General features: G+C 39.0%; 3 protein-coding genes across 9 annotated transcripts; all 3 read right to left on the minus strand.

Moving 5' to 3' along the window:
• Positions 1 to 123: 123 nt before the first annotated feature.
• On the minus strand, positions 124 to 6,759 carry LOC144463427 (E3 ubiquitin-protein ligase TRIM21-like). Its single transcript, XM_078167588.1, has one exon. The coding sequence runs from the start codon at positions 5,163 to 5,165 to the stop codon at positions 3,738 to 3,740; it is 1,428 nt and encodes a 475-aa protein (XP_078023714.1). The 5' UTR covers positions 5,166 to 6,759; the 3' UTR covers positions 124 to 3,737.
• Positions 6,760 to 9,932: 3,173 nt separating this feature from the next.
• Positions 9,933 to 22,506, minus strand: LOC117262147 (E3 ubiquitin-protein ligase TRIM21-like). Of its 7 annotated transcripts, none has more exons than XM_078167577.1 (3): positions 22,393 to 22,500; positions 15,378 to 15,423; positions 9,933 to 14,057 (listed from the first exon to the last, which is right to left on the minus strand). In XM_078167577.1, the coding sequence occupies exon 3, from the start codon at positions 14,046 to 14,048 to the stop codon at positions 12,450 to 12,452; it is 1,599 nt and encodes a 532-aa protein (XP_078023703.1). In that variant the 5' UTR covers positions 14,049 to 14,057; positions 15,378 to 15,423; positions 22,393 to 22,500; the 3' UTR covers positions 9,933 to 12,449. The 7 variants fall into 7 exon arrangements, with proteins under 7 accessions (XP_078023703.1, XP_078023702.1, XP_078023704.1 ...); XM_078167576.1 differs by lacking the exon at positions 22,393 to 22,500 and adding an exon at positions 22,341 to 22,359; XM_078167574.1 differs by having other exon boundaries at positions 9,934 to 14,057; positions 15,326 to 15,423; positions 22,393 to 22,506.
• LOC144458289 (nuclear factor 7, brain-like) lies at positions 15,949 to 22,330 on the minus strand. Its single transcript, XM_078167587.1, has one exon. It carries the CDS (start codon positions 20,989 to 20,991, stop codon positions 19,561 to 19,563), a length of 1,431 nt encoding a protein of 476 aa, XP_078023713.1. The 5' UTR covers positions 20,992 to 22,330; the 3' UTR covers positions 15,949 to 19,560.
• Positions 22,507 to 24,027: the final 1,521 nt, after the last annotated feature.

Raw genomic sequence — 24,027 nt, forward strand, 5'->3', positions numbered from 1 at the left:
TGTGACTTGTTCATATATATACATATATATATATATATATATATATATACATATATATATATACATATATATATATATATCAGCTCCTGGAAACTACAACATTTTTTCCTTGAGAATAAGTGACCCTCCCTCCATCATAACTTACTTGTTAGATTTTTAAACCTCACCCTTTGATGTCTGAAAGTTAAAAGCAGAAGAAAATCCAGGAGTTTAAAATCATGGAAACTGTTTTTATTTTGAGCCAAATTTGAAATAAGATGTTGAATAAAGTGATTTTGAGGAAATATCACATTTATTTTTTCTGAAGCGTTTGTTGCACATGATGTGTCCAAGGACCGTCGGAAATGTGAAAATCCACAATAATTTCTGTTCTTACAGCGTCTGGCTGTGATAAATGGAGAAATGTTGGTGATTTTGTTCAGAAGGCATGTTTGTTGTTAGCCAATCTCAGTTTCCCTCTTTTTGCCCCTGTCTTGTTGTTACTTTTCTGTGTACATAAACCTGTGTGTTTCCCTTTGTTCTTTGTCTGTTCATCTGCGTTCATTCTTGTGTTTTTGGTGTCGTCTCCTGTCTGGTGTCTTTTGTTCTATTTGGATTTTTTTTTCCTGAGTTCATAACGTTATCTCGGTTGGTTTCCAGTGTTTGGTCCTCTGTCATGTAGACTTTCAGTTACCTGCCTGCTCTGGATGTTTTTTATTGTCTTTATTTCAGCTCGCTTTTTGTTGAACCTAAAACCTGCCCTCTGCTCTGCATTTGGGTCCTTCCAGAAGTGATCCCTGACAATGTTATCAAGACAACAGAAAAAAATAGATGATAAAAACTAGATACCAGAATAACCAGGAATGAAAATATTTAAACAGTTGTTACAATCACTACAAGTGATTTTTTTTTAATTCAACTTTTTTCTTTCATTTGAGGAAAGTGAACTGTATTAAGTTTCTTCACAGACATGAACTGTTTTAATGATGACAGAGTAGCCTAATAAAATGCTTTACATGCGATCTGTTCAACTTCCACATGAATTCTTATGTAAATCAGCATCATATCAGTTTGCTGCTGTAGATTAACCAGCTGAGCAGAACTGTCCCCTCAAATACAGAACATGAAAACACAGAGAGGAAAGAAATACAACACAACAGCTTTTATTAAAGATCGCTCAGATACAGTCAGGGCTTCACATCTGGACAGATGTTACGTTTAAGAACTCTCAGGGCTGCTGTGAAACTGCACCCACTCAGGGCAACAACAAAGTTTATCTTGGGTGTGTTGGTGCACTGGACAGTCAAGAGAGGATGGCAGAAGAAATACCCGAACATCAACTCAACTGAGCACTGATGATAATCAAGAACTGAGACATTTGCTGCTGTTTTTATCACTTTTTATTTATTTATTTTGCACTTTGAGCACTCTTCTTTTTGTGCGCCAATGTTTTGAATTAATTGACATGTTTGGGCATTGATCTCAGCCTGTGAACCTTTTTTGTGGCTGTCCAGCTCAGTTGAACTGGTGTGCAGGTCTTTCTTCTGCCATCCTCTCTTGATTTTAAGAATCCTCTCATCCTACTGACCACAAGTCTTTGTGTCACTCAGTATTTCAATAATTAAAACAGTCCAGTGTAAATACAGATCAGTGGTTTTCAAACTTTTCGTGCCTGACGCACACCAAAGGGCGAGCTAAAATCTCAAAGCACACCTGTATTTATATCTGTGCACAGTAGCTTCTATAACGTGTGTTATCACTCTTATCAAAACATTAAAAGTAAGACAGATAGTTTTCATGATAGTGTCTAATGACAGTTTTTTTCTTTTTTCTTTAGGTTGTAGGTCGCCTTCACTGGTGCTTTGTTGTAATTTTCTCTGTACAATAAAGTGATCCATCGTCACACTCACTGCTGTCTCCTTTTATATGTCATCATCCCTCACACTGGCTGCCAATCAGGGCTTTTGGTGTGTCACACACTGATAATTCCCATGCGCGAATGGCAACAAATAGGTTCCCTATGAAGGTTTTTTAAATTAAATCAAATGAAATTACATTTTTAGCTAGAGTTGCCTTTTTATTGGGAAATGGGTGCAAACAACATACTGATGCAGTCAATTAAAAATTCATTCATAACTTTTTGAAGAGGTCCACTTGAATATTGGAATAATAATGTGTGGTAATCAAAAAATCCCACAACACACACAGATTGGCATCACGGCACACCATTTAAGAGCCACTGATAATCTATGTGAACGTATTCAGTTTCTCTGACTACTAAACTTCACCATCAGCCACAGCATGTTTTCTGTTCACAGAATAAACCTTCAAATCAGACAGTTAGTATCAAAATCTCTCCAATTCAACAAAAATGAAAAGTTTATCTAAAACATTATATTATTGAGTCAACATCTAAACCAATCAGCTGTTAGATCAGGTGAGAGCCAGGTGTTTCCCATCATGCCCTGGGGCTTGTAGTCGGTGGAGACCAGCTGCAGTGCCTGGCTCTAAAAACTGCAGCTGCCTCAAACTGGTGAAATTTGGCTCATTGGAAATGAGCCGGGCCTGCACAGAATCGATCACTGCCGATCGCAGCACAATGCATGCTGGTTATTGTCCGACTTCGTTCGGACTTCCTCTGACATCATGCAAAAGTGGACAATATTCTCGCGAGATCAAGGCAGCCGCAGTTTTCAGAGCCAAACAATCTCCATCCACTGCTAAACCCAGTTACCATGCACAACCTCAAACATCTCCAGCATTAAATGCCACATACGAATTAATGCAGCAGGAATATTCATCCAAACATATCAGATAAATCAGTAAAACACTGTTTTACTGTGCAATGAATACTTGTAGTTTTTATAGCCGACCAGGAGTACCTCCTGCTGATAACACCTACAGACTTGTACTTAAGTAAGGTTTTGTACACAGGACTTTTACTTTTAGTGGAGTAATTTCAGTGTGGTATTTATACTTTTACTGACCTTAAGGATGGTGTTAGCCCACTTCGTCCACCACTGCCTGTACAATATGATATTGCCACCATCATATTAAAATTGTATAAAATATATCAATTAGAAAACAAATGTGTACAGCAAATGTTTTTCAGACATAACATAAAGGTGAAGGTGGTGTTTTTTTTAATATTTATTCAAGTTTCCTGATCATGTATAGGAGCTGGATGACCAGGTTAACATGTCTCATGTAAATGTGGCATCCTAAATAAGATCAATATTTGGATATTTTAATGTGCACATAGCAAAAAAGTCAAAATGTCTAAATTTCAAAATTGCAAATATTAAACCGTAAGTCATCTATTTGTTATTTGTCTTGAATGTGGATTCATATCTTATTTTATAACATTTCAGTTGCTTTATATTTAAAAAGAGAAAATAGTCTGCACAATCATCTGTGACAAAATTTCTTGTTTGTTTTGATGAACAGATTGAAAATGCACAACAAATACTGTTTGGATACAGGACACAAAAAAAATCACAGAAGAATCTTGTTATTGTGCATGTAATTAAGTTTTTTCAAATGAATTTAGGAAGCCATGAAAAATTTAGCAGCAGTATTTAGAAAAGAAAAAAAAACAAGAAAGCATATAAACATTTTCCAAAAAGTCCCAACTGTGCATCAAAAAAGGGGGAAAACATTCATCAGAGTCTGAAAAAGAACTCAGCATGAAAGGCCAACAGTGCTGGTAAATGTGTAATTTTCTTTTATGAAGTGTTTTGCAGTCTGTTTGCAGAAAATTAAGTGACTGTTCTACTTAGTGTGACAGAAGAGATGATCAGAGGGGCAGAGTTTTTACCATCATTGTTAGTACAAGGACTGAAGTATGGGTAGAGTTTCTCAGTGAAGCGGCAGCCAGTAAAGGAGTAGATAAGAGCTGCAGCATCAACATCATAAAAGGAGACCAGACCCTCCTCATAATCCACAAACACCCCCACCTTCTCAGGCCGAGACTTCAGAGAGAGACGGACTGAAGGGTCGGCATGGGCATAGTACTCATTTTCATTTCTCAAAGATAATAACCAGAAGCCATTCTGGGGGTTTGCTGGGATTCTTCCCTTCCTGTTGATCGACTCTCTGGCCACTCCTAAATTCCATTCAGTCTTCCCTTTAACCTGAACCTCATAATAAAATCTTCCTGAAGAGAAACTCTGCTTTGCTAAGACATTAACACAAATATCAAATCTCTCTGGATTGTTTGGGAGATTCTTAGAAACTTTACCAAGCATTACTTGTTTCCCATCATCAGACAGGATGAGTTTGGGATGTGCTATATCAGGATCGAGTGTCACATCCACTGCAGACTGCTGGACCCTCTTCAGCTCGACCTCAAACAGCTTCTTCATCTGTTCACTGAGCGTCTCCTCCAGCTGACTCACAGCTCTCCTCACAGTCCCCTCATATGAAGGTGGACGGACGCTGACCTCTTTCCAGTCCTTGGTGGGTGGAGCAGTGTTCAGGGACATGAAGCTTTGGAGGAGGTGGAGGTGGTCTTCAGAGCGTGAGAGCTGCTCCACCTCAGTGCTCCTCTTCTTCAGCTCAGAGATTTCCTGTTCCAGCTCTTTGATGAAGCCTTCAGCCTGTTTCTCTGTCTTTCTCTGCTTCTCTTTGATCGTGTCCATGAGCTCGGCCTGGCTTCTCTCAACAGACTCCTTCAGAGCGGTGAAGACCTGAACACCATCTGCTATCTCTCTGTCTGCATCTTCCTTACTGAGCTGCACTGAGTGTTTGATCTCCTCAATCTTCAGTTGTGTCTTCTGGATCATCTGCTGAATTTCAGCCTCAAGTTTAGCCTTCTTTCCTTCATATCCTTCTCTCAGAGGAACAACATCATGTGTCTTGTGGTCTGAAACAGTGCAGAGCATGCAGACACACATCTGGTCGGTCTTACAGAACAGCTCCAGCAGTTTATCGTGCTTCAGACACATCCTGCCTTCCAGGTTCTCCACAGGGTCGATCAGCTGATGTCTTTTCAGGCCTGATCTTGTCAGATGAGGCTCCAGGTGAGTCTCACAGTAGGATTCCAGACACACCAGGCAGGACTTCAGGGCCTTCAGTTTGGTTCCAGTGCAGACGTCACAGGGAACTTCTCCTGGTTTGGAAACTTGTTGCTCTGAGCTGCTGCTGCTGGCTTTCTGTTGAGCTGACTGTCTGAACTGAGCAGCCATCTCAGAGATGAAAGTGTTGACTCGAAGTTGAGGTCTTGGATCAAAAACCTCTTTGCAGTTTGGACACTGATAGGGGACATTAGTACTCCAGTGTTCAGTGATGCAGGTTTTACAGAAGTTGTGTCCACATGGTGTGCTGACTGGATCAGTGATGCTGTTGTTATATCACACCTGAGAGCCAAATTTTATAAGGAAATGCAGCGATGCAAATATGTGCTGTGGTTGTTGATGAATTAGCGGCCACAACCTGCATGTATCCAGAGTCTGATTCAATAACCTGGACTATGCTGCGAGTGAAGGAGAGCTCAGATGTGTTGTTCAGCAGTGATATTTCAATGAGATCACTATGCTCAGAAAATAAGTGACAACATGGTGATCTTCATTTCAAAACATTTACTTTGACTGCCTGGAGAAATACTGAATATAGTAGATAATAAATATGACAATATAATCTTGAACTAGGCTTGTGTGGTATCTATTTTTTCATACCTGAGTACCTTCCTGACATTTCACAGCGGTTTACAGTACACGACGGTATTAAGGCTCATTTATACTTCCTTTACATATGAAAATAGATATACACGTTACAAACCAATCACAGCCCACAGATATCTTTCTCTTCTTCTGTAAATATTCAGTCACATAAACACAGAAAAGTTGATCATGTTAGTGCAGGGCTACCCAGAGCTTTACATCTGTCCCACAGACGATAGGTCTACACACTACAGGCTACACAATGATTGTTAGGGTTGCTTAGCAACTTCAGACGCAACCTGCTGCCACGCTCTTGAAAGCTGTCCCAAACAAGGCTCAAGAGTAGTAAGAATTAAGGCAGTTCTGAAGGTAAAAGGGGGTCCGACCCAGGACTGGTAAGGTGTACCTAATAAAGTGGCCTTTGAGAGTATATGGAATACATTTGGATTTCTTTCCTCTTATTGTCTTTTATTTATCTCCTATTTACATATGTTTTAAAGGGCTGACAGAGCCAGGTTAGATGTGTTGCACTGCATTTAAATGTACAATTGTACTTTTTAATGTATATGACAATAAACTAAAACTTGAACTTGGACCTCAGTTAAAATGTAGCCTGAGTGGAACTTCCTGTCTGAGTAAAGCTCAGGTTTTCAGTTCACATCAGTTGTTTAAACACAGTAAATATGATCAGCTGTACAGCCTTACAAAGACAGACAGCAGCCACTACACAAACAGTGAAGCGGTTGTTACAGTTTTATATATAAACGGCTTTAGAGGCAATAAGAGAAGCTCCAAAGTGAATCCAGGCTAGGACAGTTAGCTTTTAGCATGACTAGGTTTCTCTTTCTCTGTAATTGATCCTGGTTTTAACTAACCTTATGACGGAATCTTCAGTTTCCTGTTGTCTCTGTAGGTCAGTGAACTCACCAGTGTTTGTTGTTGATGAAAACCTGCTGGATTCAGTTGAATGTTTCTGTAGAGAGAAACACAGAGACTTGTCTCCACTGCAGCTCTGCTCTCACTCACACTGACTTTAAGTTTCGTTTCAGGAAATGTGACGTCACTGTTGCTCCACCTCTCAGTGTACAAGGAGGAAACATTTCATACTCCTGTTTATGACCATGTGTTACTGAGGTCAGTTTTCACTGACTGATGCAACACACAGGAATGTTATGTGTTATTTTTTCTGTCTCGTCGCAGCCCAGCTCCCTCAGTCACACTCACATGATATATTTTGTTTTAATTATTTAATATTGAGTAGAGTGTCCTGTAGTTATTTGTCTGTACTGATCACTGATGTGTTGTGTCTGAAAGTCTGGACCAGATTCAGCCTCTCTAAGAGACTGTTCTTTACTTATCAGAGGAAGGGGTGGCTTTGTTTTTTCCTTTGCTTTAATTGTTTTTATTTTGAACTCCCTGAAGCTTCACTTACAGCTTCTGGCTGTGATAAATGGTGTCATTATGGCGACTATTAAAGTAAAGCTGTGTTAAAATTAAAATACAAAATAAAATACAACCCTCCCCTAAGCCGAAAAAAATAAAAAAATAAAAGTCCCTCATTAGTGCTTAAAAAAATATTTGACATGCCTCCCCTTTTTGCACCACCCCTCCTCTCTTATAAATACCGAACAGTCCCTAACAGATATCACCATGACACTTCCCCAGCTGATCACTTACAGGAAGACAATTATTTTTTGTATTGGCAGTTTTTTTAATGAAATATGGTTAAATATTTAAATGAATAAAAAAAACCACACATTTTCATACATTTCCAGAACAAAATCTGAACACTGGATAAAGTCAGGTTCAAAATTCGTGTTTGACTTTTTTTTTTTTGTCATATCAGAGTCAAATGTTTTTACAGAGGGAATTAAAGATGTCTCTTGTTATCACTCAGTAAATCAGAAAATGCTGTCAACAACCGTTTACTTTTGGCCATATTTTAAATAAGATGTAGAATAAAGTGATCTTGATAAAATGTCACTGTTCACTATTTTGAGCACAGATTTGATTTAATATTACTTTTTAAATTTATTTATTTGTTTCGAATGGAAGCGTTCGTTGCACGTGATTTGTCTGAGGATCTTTGGAAATGCAAAAAGCCATCAATAATCTCTGTTTTTACATTTTCTGGCTGTGAGAAATGCTGCAATTCTGGTGATTTTATTTAGAAGGCATTTTTAAGCAGTAAATTAAATACTTAATACAACCATTTACAGTTGTATATCCCTCTCCTAAGCCAAAATAAAAAACATAAATCCCTCCCTAGTGCTTTAAAGATTATTTGACATGCCTCCCCATTTTGCACCACCCTCTCCCTTCTCATAAATAACGAACAGTCCCTAACATCGACCAACTAGTGTTACAATGCAGCTGGTTGTGATCTATATGTTTAACAGGCCTGCATTGACACCTAGTGGACAGAAAAGGGAGCTGCACTAAACCAGATGGACAGTTTATTGTTCTGTGTTCATGAAAACAATGTAAATATAAGTTTGCAATATTTTACTTGTGCAGGTGAGACACCCCAGGTCAAAACCTTTTTTAATGCATCCGTCAATTTTGATATTTTGGGCTATTTTGCTTCTATAATGTTTTTTTGTTTTTTTTCCAGACTAATGAAAAGAAAACATCAAAATTACATACTCAAATTTAGGTATTTATTTTAGTTCGAATGTTTGCTCTTGAATTTTATACAAAAGATGCATATTTAATTAGATAATGTATTATTTGCATATTTAACTATCTGTCCAAATTTTAACCGTAGTGTCTTATTTTTGTCTAAAGATTTTTTTCCCCCAAAATTATTATTTTTTGCTTATTCTATGATTTTAAATTTGAACACTAAGGTTACAATTGTAACAGATAAATATCACCATGAAACTTTCTCATTAAATTAGGACACCACATTAAGACAATTGATTTTTGTATGAGCCCACAAGTTTTCAGAAATTTTAAGTTTAAATATGCAAATGCAGCATTATCTAATTTTGCATACAATTCCAGAACAAAAGTCCAAACTAAAATAAAGACCTAAATATGAGGGTTAATTACGACTAAAGAAGACAGCAGCGTTATAAATCTGTATCCAAATAAAGCGGAGACGAAACCAGAGTGGTACGGTGGCTGTTAAGATGTTACCTGACGGAGCCCGTTAGCCTCCAAACTGGGAGCGCTTGCTGTAATAAAGGCGTGTCCCGATGTGAAAAATACGCAGAGAACCTTGAGGAAACTTTATTTTGTATCCGGCACGGTCACAAAAACAAGCGCACCACAAGGAAGCCGAGGAACTGGTAGAACTGTTTTACGTACGTTAGCATAGTTAGCATACAGTTAGCATACAGTTAGCATGGACTTCACAGACGATATTCACAACTTTAGTTAATGTTTTTTAAAAACTGTCGTGATAGTTTTGATCGATGAAACCTTAAGACTAGAGGAATATAAATAATGTCGGAATGAACACATATTCAGACTCTGACAGCTTCAAAGGTAAGGACATGGCACTTTTTGTCTCCTGATTAGCATGCTAGTAAATCTGAATGAATCATACTTTGGTTGTCACGGTTACCATACAATGAACCGAACCAACGGTATGCAGCATCTCCATATTAACACAAGTTTGACGTTTAATATCTATATTTTGTTGCGACATTAGCTCGAGCAGGTGTTTCGGATTTACTTCCGACCATGTTAACTGTCAGCTGAATGCGTCTGCTCTGTGGTTGTCATGGTGACAACAGCTGTTTTCCACCCGGAAGAGAATGTGCCGCTGTCCTCGTGACTGCCTCTTGGTTCAAGTTTTCACTACAGTGTCAAACAAAGTCACACATTAACACTCAGTCTCATTCTGTATACGACCTGTTGTGACACAATGTTGAAAACTAAGAGAGAAAGTTGCTTTTCCTGTAAATTTAACTCATATCTGTAATACACTTAATAAATAGGCCTACACAGTTTCGTCTTTGGCACCTGTTTAAATCAACATGTGCCATGTTAAAGAACTATTCCGCCCTTTGAAATGTGAAAAAGAGAACATCTTCACAGGATTCGAACTCACTCCATTATGGGAAAATAAGTGACAACCACAGATGTATTTGGATTTTATCTGGAAAGTACGCTTAACAACCCTTTTTGAGGTACGTACTTCAATTTTTTTAATGATTAAGTTGTGTATTTTGAATGTAAATGAGGTGCCAGTGTGCAAATAGATATATCAAAATAGAGCTTGTTTATCGAAGAAGTTTATTAAAAATGTCATTCACATGTATGAAAATAAATGTCCTGACTCAGCGACAGGATCAGTCATGATTAAAAGTTAATTAATGACATGTTCTGTGTTCTTCTAAACAGCAGGCCGCATACTGTACACACTGATGGAGTGAAACTAACAGTGAAATCGTTCTTTGTGTTTGCTTAATAATTATAAATAATAAATACAATAGATGCAGTTTTGTTGTTTGTACACTAGGGCTGCAACAATGAGGTGACTAATCAATGACTAATTAACTATTAAAATAATCGGTGACTATTTCAGTAGTCGACTAATCGGTTTGAGTCTTTCTTCATAGAAAAGTACTATAAAAGTTACTCCTATTGCAGCTTCTTATGTTCAGATATTGGCAGCTTTACACACTCTCCCATGGCAGTGAACTAAAACCCTTTGGCGTGAGTACGAACCAGAACATTAGACATATTTTGGGGTTTGGGAGAGACAGACCGACATTTTTCAACATTTTAACACATTTTTCGATAAAATGATTTGTCGACTAATCGAAGAAATAATCGACAGATTAGTCGACAATTAAAATAATTGTTAGTTGCAGCTCTATTGTACACTAGGTGGCGCACTAGAGCAAGAAAACGCCGGTAATATAGGTAAGGTGCAGGTGATGAGCAGCAGCTGTGTGACGGGGTGGCAGCATGAAGAGTTTGTAGCATGTTGAAACTGGAATTGATGAATGGAAACTAAGACACTGAACTGCTGAATGGACACTAACCTGTGAGTAACAACTGAGATGACTTATGGACAGACAATGTTTTAACCGTGTGAAGGTGAGCACATGTGAAAATAAATGGGTCACCGCACTCAAAGAAATCTGAAGAATTCAACATTGGTTTATTGTTGTTGCTCAGAACACGTATCTGAAAAGTTCTCCCCGTTCGCCACTCAGACGCCTTAAATGTAAGGTTTTTTTTATTGAAAGACTCTAAACATATGTAACATAATGGCCGTCTTCAGGAAGTTTTTATTTTCATCAGAAATTCAGACAGATCAGTATGTTTTTTTTTTTGTTTTTTTTTACATTTATAAGATCATAAACATTTAAAAGGACAGACAATTAGAATGAACATCATTATATATACAGTTGAGTAGATGTGCAAAAACATACTGTATATCAGGTCAAGATAAGTACAATAAAATGTACGTGGTGATTTCCTACCTCTGCCAATGTGCCATTCTGACTGTAAGTATTTCAGTTTGTATCTGTTTCATACACTCCACAGTCTATGATCCATCATCATCTCTCTGCACTTCACTGCTGTTCTTCAGTGTTATGCCCCTTTTCTCTACCTGCAACGGAGCACCAAAGATAATCACAGCCATGCTGATATTCAGTACAACAGCACGATCTCAAGTTTGGTATTTAATGATTAAAGTGATATTTAATCATGCAGAGTTTAAGTCTCAGTGCTGTTACACTGTATATCAGCACCCATAGAATGACTCCTATCCAATCAAATTGCTTGGTCGACAGTATGATATGTGCTGACATCAAAATATTTTTATTGGTCTTTTATGTATTCTTGACAGTAGGGCTGCCCCTGACTAAGAATTTTCCTAGTCGACCAATAGTTGTCATTTACGGCCATTAGTCAACTAGTCGTCCGCATGTTTACAATATTAATGTAATGATTAAATGATATATGTTGGTGGTTTGAGTTGAAGGTGTGAGAAAGAATAGTATCAGTAACATTGTTAACACTGTGCTACATTACAGAGAAATACAAACCGTACTAATGAACCTTCATTAATATAGGCCTATATTTTATCTCCAAGTGCACGTCACACACTGAGCGAGCCGCCTGTTAATGACGCTGTGGGCTAATGGGCATGTAGCTACTTCCATGTTTCACATGATACGTCATGTTTGTAGTCGACCAATGAAGATGAGTTTACATATCACCTTGGGTTCGTCCTTCACCTTCTCAAAATGATCCCACACTTTGGATTTCCTGCCCGACATGTTATTAACTAGCCTGTGGAATAACCGCAGGTACCAGCCCTGGAAATTAACCTGACTCCTGTCTGACTGCTGAGCGTGGACACTTCCTGTGTCATATATTTTTTGATATGACAAGGCTCAGCTCCTAATAGTTTCACATTTTTGTTTTTTCTTTTCTGCGACCAACGCCGACTAATGACCTCTCTGGTTGACTTGGTTGACTATTAGGGGACAGCCCTACTTGACAGTGGAATGAGCAACTATAAACCTATGTAAAGGCTTAGTCATGAAAAAAAAAATATATACAGTGGAACTGCCGGAATCTTAAAAAAATACCATGATACAAATTTTTGGTCGTATCACACAACACTAGATTAGGAAATGAAAAGTTTTGACTTTGGACCCCAGCCATTTAAGGCGTGGTTCATTATTGGCAGTATATTGTTTTGTGATGATCAAACAGTTTTGAAGAAAGGTAATGCAATTTTTAGAATAAATTAAACTACATTAGATAATATCAATCACAGCGGTAAATTAGGTTTGTTGTAGTTTGACGGGAGAGATGATCAGAGGGGCAGAGGTTTTACCATTTGTTTCTTTTATCAAAAAATGGACTGTAGAATGGGTAGAGTTTCTCAGGGAAATGGCAGTCAGTGAAGGAGTAGATAAGAGCTGCAGCATCAACATCATAAAAAGAGACCAGACCCTCCTCATAATCCACAAACACCCCCACCTTCTGAGGCCGAGACTTCAGAGAGAGATGGACTGCAGGCTCAGTGGCAGCGTAGTACTCATGGTTATCTCTCAAACATATTGTCCAGCAACCATTTTGAGGAGCTGGTATGAAATTTCTCTTCCTGTTGATCGACTCTCTGACCACTCCCAAATCCCATTCAGTATTCCCTTTAACTTTAACCTCGTAATAAAACTTTCCTGAAGAGAAACTCTGCTTTGCTAAGACATTAACACATGGAGAAAATCTCTCTGGGTTGTGTGGGACATTATTCCACATATCCTGTTTTAATTGCTCTGCTATACGGTGCCAGGGATTTGTTATATAAGATTCAAGTGTCACATCCACTGCAAACTGCTGGACCCTCTTCAGCTCACCCTCAATCAATTTCTTCATCTCTTCATGAAGCGTCTCCTCCAGCTGACTCACAGCTTTCACTACGGTCCCCTCATATGAAGGTGGACGGACGCTGACCTCTGTCCAGTCCTTGGTGGGTGGAGCAGTGTTCAGGGACATGAAGCTTTGGAGGAGGTGGAGGTGGTCTTCAGAGCATGAGAGCTGCTCCACCTCAGTGCTTCTCTTCTTCAGCTCAGAGATTTCCTGTTCCAGCTCTTTGATGAAGCCTTCAGCCTGTTTCTCTGTCTTTCTCTGCTTCTCTTTGATCGTGTCCATGAGCTCGGCCTGGCTTCTCTCAACAGACTCCTTCAGAGCGGTGAAGACCTGAACACCATCTGCTATCTCTCTGTCTGCATCTTCCTCACTGAGCTCCACTGAGTGTTTGATCTCCTCAATCTTCAGTCGTCTCTTCTGGATCATCTGCTGAATTTCAGTCTCTGTCTTCCCCAGCTCGGCCTTCTTTCCTTCATATTCTTCTCTCAGAGGAACAACATCATGTGTCTTGTGGTCTAAAACAGTGCAGAGCATGCAGACACACATCTGGTCGGTCTTACAGAACAGCTCCAGCAGTTTATCGTGCTTCAGACACATCCTGCCTTCCAGGTTCTCCACAGGGTCGATCAGCTGATGTCTTTTCAGGCCTGATCTTGTCAGATGAGGCTCCAGGTGAGTCTCACAGTAGGATTCCAGACACACCAGGCAGGACTTCAGGGCCTTCAGTTTGGTTCCAGTGCAGACGTCACAGGGAACTTCTCCTGGTTTGGAAACTTGTTGCTCTGAGCTGCTGCTGCTGCTGCTGGCTTTCTGTTGAGCTGACTGTCTGAACTGAGCAGCCATCTCAGAGATGAAAGTGTTGACTCGAAGTTGAGGTCTTGGATCAAAAACCTCTTTACAGTTTGGACACTGATAGGGGACATTAGTACTCCAGTGTTCAGTGATGCAGGTTTTACAGAAGTTGTGTCCACATGGTGTGGTGACTGGATCAGTGAACACATCCAGACAGATGGAGCACAGGAACTGATCTTCAGTCAGCAGACAGCTGGCAGCAGACATATCTACACTCTGAGGACACAAAGTGTGAGAAAACAAAACTAAAATTAAACCATGATTAGAAGAAGAAGAGTCATCCTTAATGCTGTTGTTATATCACACCTGAGAGCCAAATTTTATAAGGAAATGCAGCGATGCAAATATGTGCTGTGGTTGTCGATGAATTAGCGGCCACAACCTGCATGTATCCAGAGTCTGATTCAATAACCTGGACTATGCTGCGAGTGAAGGAGAGCTCAGATGTGTTGTTCAGCAGTGATATTTCAATGAGATCACTATGCTCAGAAAATAAGTGACAACATGGTGATCTTCATTTCAAAACATTTACTTTGACTGCCTGGAGAAATACTGAATATAGTAGATAATAAATATGACAATATAATCTTGAACTAGGCTTGTGTGGTATCTATTTTTTCATACCTGAGTACCTTCCTGACATTTCACAGCGGTTTACAGTACACGACGGTATTAAGGCTCATTTATACTTCCTTTACATATGAAAATAGATATACACGTTACAAACCAATCACAGCCCACAGATATCTTTCTCTTCTTCTGTAAATATTCAGTCACATAAACACAGAAAAGTTGATCATGTTAGTGCAGGGCTACCCAGAGCTTTACATCTGTCCCACAGACGATAGGTCTACACACTACAGGCTACACAATGATTGTTAGGGTTGCTTAGCAACTTCAGACGCAACCTGCTGCCACGCTCTTGAAAACTGTCCCAAACAAGGCTCAAGAGTAGTAAGAATTAAGGCAGTTCTGAAGGTAAAAGGGGGTCCGACCCAGGACTGGTAAGGTGTACCTAATAAAGTGGCCTTTGAGAGTATATGGAATACATTTGGATTTCTTTCCTCTTATTGTCTTTTATTTATCTCCTATTTACATATGTTTTAAAGGGCTGACAGAGCCAGGTTAGATGTGTTGCACTGCATTTAAATGTACAATTGTACTTTTTAATGTATATGACAATAAACTAAAACTTGAACTTGGACCTCAGTTAAAATGTAGCCTGAGTGGAACTTCCTGTCTGAGTAAAGCTCAGGTTTTCAGTTCACATCAGTTGTTTAAACACAGTAAATATGATCAGCTGTACAGCCTTACAAAGACAGACAGCAGCCACTACACAAACAGTGAAGCTGTTGTCACAGTTTTATATATAAACGGCTTTAGAGGCAATAAGAGAAGCTCCAAAGTGAATCCAGGCTAGGACAGTTAGCTTTTAGCATGACTAGGTTTCTCTTTCTCTGTAATTGATCCTGGTTTTAACTAACCTTATGACGGAATCTTCAGTTTCCTGTTGTCTCTGTAGGTCAGTGAACTCACCAGTGTTTGTTGTTGATGAAAACCTGCTGGATTCAGTTGAATGTTTCTGTAGAGAGAAACACAGAGACTTGTCTCCACTGCAGCTCTGCTCTCACTCACACTGACTTTCAGGAAATGTGACATCATAGCTCTGCTCTGTCATTGTTGCTCCACCTCTCAGTGTACAAGGAGGAAACATTTCATACTCCTGTTTATGATCATGTTTTACTGAGGAGAGTTTTCACTGACTGATGCAACACACAGGAATGTTATGTGTTAAGTCAAAAGCTGAAGATGAAATTCTGGAGATTCACTCTTGTTGTGCAAATCATGCCAGGCGACGCCCACAAACACTGAACTGGTGCAATAAACTGCACATCAAATATGTTGTTAAGAGGAGACACCCCAGGTGAATAAGATAAAGTCTTAAAGAAGGGACTGTTCTCTACTTGTCACAGGATAGGGGTGGCTGGGGTGTGACTTGTTCATATATATACATATATATATATATATATACATATATATATATACATATATATATATATATCAGCTCCTGGAAACTACAACATTTTTTCCTTGAGAATAAGTGACCCTCCCTCCATCATAACTTACTTGTTAGATTTTTAAACCTCACCCTTTGATGTCTGAAAGTTAAAAGCAGAAGAAAATCCAGGAGTTTAAAATCATGGAAACTGTTTTTATTTTGAGCCAAATTTGAAATAAGATGTTGAATAAAGTGATTTTGAGGAAATATCACATTTATTTTTTCTGAAGCGTTTGTTGCACATGATGTGTCCAAGGACCGTCGGAAATGTGAAAATCCACAATAATTTCTGTTCTTACAGCGTCTGGCTGTGATAAATGGAGAAATGTTGGTGATTTTGTTCAGAAGGCATGTTTGTTGTTAGCCAATCTCAGTTTCCCTCTTTTTGCCCCTGTCTTGTTGTTACTTTTCTGTGTACATAAACCTGTGTGTTTCCCTTTGTTCTTTGTCTGTTCATCTGCGTTCATTCTTGTGTTTTTGGTGTCGTCTCCTGTCTGGTGTCTTTTGTTCTATTTGGATTTTTTTTTCCTGAGTTCATAACGTTATCTCGGTTGGTTTCCAGTGTTTGGTCCTCTGTCATGTAGACTTTCAGTTACCTGCCTGCTCTGGATGTTTTTTATTGTCTTTATTTCAGCTCGCTTTTTGTTGAACCTAAAACCTGCCCTCTGCTCTGCATTTGGGTCCTTCCAGAAGTGATCCCTGACAATGTTATCAAGACAACAGAAAAAAATAGATGATAAAAACTAGATACCAGAATAACCAGGAATGAAAATATTTAAACAGTTGTTACAATCACTACAAGTGATTTTTTTTTAATTCAACTTTTTTCTTTCATTTGAGGAAAGTGAACTGTATTAAGTTTCTTCACAGACATGAACTGTTTTAATGATGACAGAGTAGCCTAATAAAATGCTTTACATGCGATCTGTTCAACTTCCACATGAATTCTTATGTAAATCAGCATCATATCAGTTTGCTGCTGTAGATTAACCAGCTGAGCAGAACTGTCCCCTCAAATACAGAACATGAAAACACAGAGAGGAAAGAAATACAACACAACAGCTTTTATTAAAGATCGCTCAGATACAGTCAGGGCTTCACATCTGGACAGATGTTACGTTTAAGAACTCTCAGGGCTGCTGTGAAACTGCACCCACTCAGGGCAACAACAAAGTTTATCTTGGGTGTGTTGGTGCACTGGACAGTCAAGAGAGGATGGCAGAAGAAATACCCGAACATCAACTCAACTGAGCACTGATGATAATCAAGAACTGAGACATTTGCTGCTGTTTTTATCACTTTTTATTTATTTATTTTGCACTTTGAGCACTCTTCTTTTTGTGCGCCAATGTTTTGAATTAATTGACATGTTTGGGCATTGATCTCAGCCTGTGAACCTTTTTTGTGGCTGTCCAGCTCAGTTGAACTGGTGTGCAGGTCTTTCTTCTGCCATCCTCTCTTGATTTTAAGAATCCTCTCATCCTACTGACCACAAGTCTTTGTGTCACTCAGTATTTCAATAATTAAAACAGTCCAGTGTAAATACAGATCAGTGGTTTTCAAACTTTTCGTGCCTGACGCACACCAAAGGGCGAGCTAAAATCTCAAAGCACACCTGTATTTATATCTGTGCACAGTAGCTTCTATAACGTGTGTTATCACTCTTATCAAAACATTAAAAGTAAGACAGATAGTTTTCATGATAGTGTCTAATGACAGTTTTTTTCTTTTTTCTTTAGGTTGTAGGTCGCCTTCACTGGTGCTTTGTTGTAATTTTCTCTGTACAATAAAGTGATCCATCGTCACACTCACTGCTGTCTCCTTTTATATGTCATCATCCCTCACACTGGCTGCCAATCAGGGCTTTTGGTGTGTCACACACTGATAATTCCCATGCGCGAATGGCAACAAATAGGTTCCCTATGAAGGTTTTTTAAATTAAATCAAATGAAATTACATTTTTAGCTAGAGTTGCCTTTTTATTGGGAAATGGGTGCAAACAACATACTGATGCAGTCAATTAAAAATTCATTCATAACTTTTTGAAGAGGTCCACTTGAATATTGGAATAATAATGTGTGGTAATCAAAAAATCCCACAACACACACAGATTGGCATCACGGCACACCATTTAAGAGCCACTGATAATCTATGTGAACGTATTCAGTTTCTCTGACTACTAAACTTCACCATCAGCCACAGCATGTTTTCTGTTCACAGAATAAACCTTCAAATCAGACAGTTAGTATCAAAATCTCTCCAATTCAACAAAAATGAAAAGTTTATCTAAAACATTATATTATTGAGTCAACATCTAAACCAATCAGCTGTTAGATCAGGTGAGAGCCAGGTGTTTCCCATCATGCCCTGGGGCTTGTAGTCGGTGGAGACCAGCTGCAGTGCCTGGCTCTAAAAACTGCAGCTGCCTCAAACTGGTGAAATTTGGCTCATTGGAAATGAGCCGGGCCTGCACAGAATCGATCACTGCCGATCGCAGCACAATGCATGCTGGTTATTGTCCGACTTCGTTCGGACTTCCTCTGACATCATGCAAAAGTGGACAATATTCTCGCGAGATCAAGGCAGCCGCAGTTTTCAGAGCCAAACAATCTCCATCCACTGCTAAACCCAGTTACCATGCACAACCTCAAACATCTCCAGCATTAAATGCCACATACGAATTAATGCAGCAGGAATATTCATCCAAACATATCAGATAAATCAGTAAAACACTGTTTTACTGTGCAATGAATACTTGTAGTTTTTATAGCCGACCAGGAGTACCTCCTGCTGATAACACCTACAGACTTGTACTTAAGTAAGGTTTTGTACACAGGACTTTTACTTTTAGTGGAGTAATTTCAGTGTGGTATTTATACTTTTACTGACCTTAAGGATGGTGTTAGCCCACTTCGTCCACCACTGCCTGTACAATATGATATTGCCACCATCATATTAAAATTGTATAAAATATATCAATTAGAAAACAAATGTGTACAGCAAATGTTTTTCAGACATAACATAAAGGTGAAGGTGGTGTTTTTTTTAATATTTATTCAAGTTTCCTGATCATGTATAGGAGCTGGATGACCAGGTTAACATGTCTCATGTAAATGTGGCATCCTAAATAAGATCAATATTTGGATATTTTAATGTGCACATAGCAAAAAAGTCAAAATGTCTAAATTTCAAAATTGCAAATATTAAACCGTAAGTCATCTATTTGTTATTTGTCTTGAATGTGGATTCATATCTTATTTTATAACATTTCAGTTGCTTTATATTTAAAAAGAGAAAATAGTCTGCACAATCATCTGTGACAAAATTTCTTGTTTGTTTTGATGAACAGATTGAAAATGCACAACAAATACTGTTTGGATACAGGACACAAAAAAAATCACAGAAGAATCTTGTTATTGTGCATGTAATTAAGTTTTTTCAAATGAATTTAGGAAGCCATGAAAAATTTAGCAGCAGTATTTAGAAAAGAAAAAAAAACAAGAAAGCATATAAACATTTTCCAAAAAGTCCCAACTGTGCATCAAAAAAGGGGGAAAACATTCATCAGAGTCTGAAAAAGAACTCAGCATGAAAGGCCAACAGTGCTGGTAAATGTGTAATTTTCTTTTATGAAGTGTTTTGCAGTCTGTTTGCAGAAAATTAAGTGACTGTTCTACTTAGTGTGACAGAAGAGATGATCAGAGGGGCAGAGTTTTTACCATCATTGTTAGTACAAGGACTGAAGTATGGGTAGAGTTTCTCAGTGAAGCGGCAGCCAGTAAAGGAGTAGATAAGAGCTGCAGCATCAACATCATAAAAGGAGACCAGACCCTCCTCATAATCCACAAACACCCCCACCTTCTCAGGCTGAGACTTCAGAGAGAGACGGACTGAAGGGTCGGCATGGGCATAGTACTCATTTTCATTTCTCAAAGATAATAACCAGAAGCCATTCTGGGGGTTTGCTGGGATTCTTCCCTTCCTGTTGATCGACTCTCTGACCACTCCTAAATTCCATTCAGTCTTCCCTTTAACCTGAACCTCATAATAAAATCTTCCTGAAGAGAAACTCTGCTTTGCTAAGACATTAACACAAATATCAAATCTCTCTGGATTGTTTGGGAGATTCTTAGAAACTTTACCAAGCTTTACTTGTTTCCCATCATCAGACAGGATGAGGTTGGGATGTGCTGTATCAGGATCGAGTGTCACATCCACTGCAGACTGCTGGACCCTCTTCAGCTCGACCTCAAACAGCTTCTTCATCTGTTCACTGAGCGTCTCCTCCAGCTGACTCACAGCTCTCCTCACAGTCCCCTCATATGAAGGTGGACGGATGCTGACCTCCGTCCAGTCCTTGGTGGGTGGAGCAGTGTTCAGGGACATGAAGCTTTGGAGGAGGTGGAGGTGGTCTTCAGAGCGTGAGAGCTGCTCCACCTCAGTGCTCCTCTTCTTCAGCTCAGAGATTTCCTGTTCCAGCTCTTTGATGAAGCCTTCAGCCTGTTTCTCTGTCTTTCTCTGCTTCTCTTTGATCGTGTCCATGAGCTCGGCCTGGCTTCTCTCAACAGACTCCTTCAGAGCGGTGAAGACCTGAACACCATCTGCTATCTCTCTGTCTGCATCTTCCTTACTGAGCTGCACTGAGTGTTTGATCTCCTCAATCTTCAGTTGTGTCTTCTGGATCATCTGCTGAATTTCAGCCTCAAGTTTAGCCTTCTTTCCTTCATATCCTTCTCTCAGAGGAACAACATCATGTGTCTTGTGGTCTAAAACAGTGCAGAGCATGCAGACACACATCTGGTCGGTCTTACAGAACAGCTCCAGCAGTTTATCGTGCTTCAGACACATCCTGCCTTCCAGGTTCTCCACAGGGTCGATCAGCTGATGTCTTTTCAGGCCTGATCTTGTCAGATGAGGCTCCAGGTGAGTCTCACAGTAGGATTCCAGACACACCAGGCAGGACTTCAGGGCCTTCAGTTTGGTTCCAGTGCAGACGTCACAGGGAACGTCTCCTGGTTTGGAAACTTGTTGCTCTGAGCTGCTGCTGCTGCTGGCTTTCTGTTGAGCTGACTGTCTGAACTGAGCAGCCATCTCAGAGATGAAAGTGTTGACTCGAAGTTGAGGTCTTGGATCAAAAACCTCTTTGCAGTTTGGACACTGATAGGGGACATTAGTACTCCAGTGTTCAGTGATGCAGGTTTTACAGAAGTTGTGTCCACATGGTGTGCTGACTGGATCAGTGATGCTGTTGTTATATCACACCTGAGAGCCAAATTTTATAAGGAAATGCAGCGATGCAAATATGTGCTGTGGTTGTTGATGAATTAGCGGCCACAACCTGCATGTATCCAGAGTCTGATTCAATAACCTGGACTATGCTGCGAGTGAAGGAGAGCTCAGATGTGTTGTTCAGCAGTGATATTTCAATGAGATCACTATGCTCAGAAAATAAGTGACAACATGGTGATCTTCATTTCAAAACATTTACTTTGACTGCCTGGAGAAATACTGAATATAGTAGATAATAAATATGACAATATAATCTTGAACTAGGCTTGTGTGGTATCTATTTTTTCATACCTGAGTACCTTCCTGACATTTCACAGCGGTTTACAGTACACGACGGTATTAAGGCTCATTTATACTTCCTTTACATATGAAAATAGATATACACGTTACAAACCAATCACAGCCCACAGATATCTTTCTCTTCTTCTGTAAATATTCAGTCACATAAACACAGAAAAGTTGATCATGTTAGTGCAGGGCTACCCAGAGCTTTACATCTGTCCCACAGACGATAGGTCTACACACTACAGGCTACACAATGATTGTTAGGGTTGCTTAGCAACTTCAGACGCAACCTGCTGCCACGCTCTTGAAAACTGTCCCAAACAAGGCTCAAGAGTAGTAAGAATTAAGGCAGTTCTGAAGGTAAAAGGGGGTCCGACCCAGGACTGGTAAGGTGTACCTAATAAAGTGGCCTTTGAGAGTATATGGAATACATTTGGATTTCTTTCCTCTTATTGTCTTTTATTTATCTCCTATTTACATATGTTTTAAAGGGCTGACAGAGCCAGGTTAGATGTGTTGCACTGCATTTAAATGTACAATTGTACTTTTTAATGTATATGACAATAAACTAAAACTTGAACTTGGACCTCAGTTAAAATGTAGCCTGAGTGGAACTTCCTGTCTGAGTAAAGCTCAGGTTTTCAGTTCACATCAGTTGTTTAAACACAGTAAATATGATCAGCTGTACAGCCTTACAAAGACAGACAGCAGCCACTACACAAACAGTGAAGCTGTTGTCACAGTTTTATATATAAACGGCTTTAGAGGCAATAAGAGAAGCTCCAAAGTGAATCCAGGCTAGGACAGTTAGCTTTTAGCATGACTAGGTTTCTCTTTCTCTGTAATTGATCCTGGTTTTAACTAACCTTATGACGGAATCTTCAGTTTCCTGTTGTCTCTGTAGGTCAGTGAACTCACCAGTGTTTGTTGTTGATGAAAACCTGCTGGATTCAGTTGAATATTTCTGTAGAGAGAAACACAGAGACTTGTCTCCACTGCAGCTCTGCTCTCACTCACACTGACTTTAAGTTTCGTTTCAGGAAATGTGACGTCACTGTTGCTCCACCTCTCAGTGTACAAGGAGGAAACATTTCATACTCCTGTTTATGACCATGTGTTACTGAGGTCAGTTTTCACTGACTGATGCAACACACAGGAATGTTATGTGTTATTTTTTCTGTCTCGTCGCAGCCCAGCTCCCTCAGTCACACTCACATGATATATTTTGTTTTAATTATTTAATATTGAGTAGAGTGTCCTGTAGTTATTTGTCTGTACTGATCACTGATGTGTTGTGTCTGAAAGTCTGGACCAGATTCAGCCTCTCTAAGAGACTGTTCTTTACTTATCAGAGGAAGGGGTGGCTTTGTTTTTTCCTTTGCTTTAATTGTTTTTATTTTGAACTCCCTGAAGCTTCACTTACAGCTTCTGGCTGTGATAAATGGTGTCATTATGGCGACTATTAAAGTAAAGCTGTGTTAAAATTAAAATACAAAATAAAATACAACCCTCCCCTAAGCCGAAAAAAATAAAAAAATAAAAGTCCCTCATTAGTGCTTAAAAAAATATTTGACATGCCTCCCCTTTTTGCACCACCCCTCCTCTCTTATAAATACCGAACAGTCCCTAACAGATATCACCATGACACTTCCCCAGCTGATCACTTACAGGAAGACAATTATTTTTTGTATTGGCAGTTTTTTTAATGAAATATGGTTAAATATTTAAATGAATAAAAAAAACCACACATTTTCATACATTTCCAGAACAAAATCTGAACACTGGATAAAGTCAGGTTCAAAATTCGTGTTTGACTTTTTTTTTTTTGTCATATCAGAGTCAAATGTTTTTACAGAGGGAATTAAAGATATCTCTTGTTATCACTCAGTAAATCAGAAAATGCTGTCAACAGCCGTTTACTTTTGGCCATATTTTAAATAAGATGTAGAATAAAGTGATCTTGATAAAATGTCACTGTTCACTATTTTGAGCACAGATTTGATTTAATATTACTTTTTAAATTTATTTATTTGTTTCGAATGGAAGCGTTCGTTGCACGTGATTTGTCTGAGGATCTTTGGAAATGCAAAAAGCCATCAATAATCTCTGTTTTTACATTTTCTGGCTGTGAGAAATGCTGCAATTCTGGTGATTTTATTTAGAAGGCATTTTTAAGCAGTAAATTAAATACTCAATACAACCATTTACAGTTGTATATCCCTCTCCTAAGCCAAAATAAAAAACATAAATCCCTCCCTAGTGCTTTAAAGATTATTTGACATGCCTCCCCATTTTGCACCACCCTCTCCCTTCTCATAAATAACGAACAGTCCCTAACATCGACCAACTAGTGTTACAATGCAGCTGGTTGTGATCTATATGTTTAACAGGCCTGCATTGACACCTAGTGGACAGAAAAGGGAGCTGCACTAAACCAGATGGACAGTTTATTGTTCTGTGTTCATGAAAACAATGTAAATATAAGTTTGCAATATTTTACTTGTGCAGGTGAGACACCCCAGGTCAAAACCTTTTTTAATGCATCCGTCAATT

Source organism: Epinephelus lanceolatus, chromosome 5 (assembly GCF_041903045.1).
Source record: "Epinephelus lanceolatus isolate andai-2023 chromosome 5, ASM4190304v1, whole genome shotgun sequence".
NCBI classification, from domain to species: domain Eukaryota; kingdom Metazoa; phylum Chordata; class Actinopteri; order Perciformes; family Serranidae; genus Epinephelus; species Epinephelus lanceolatus.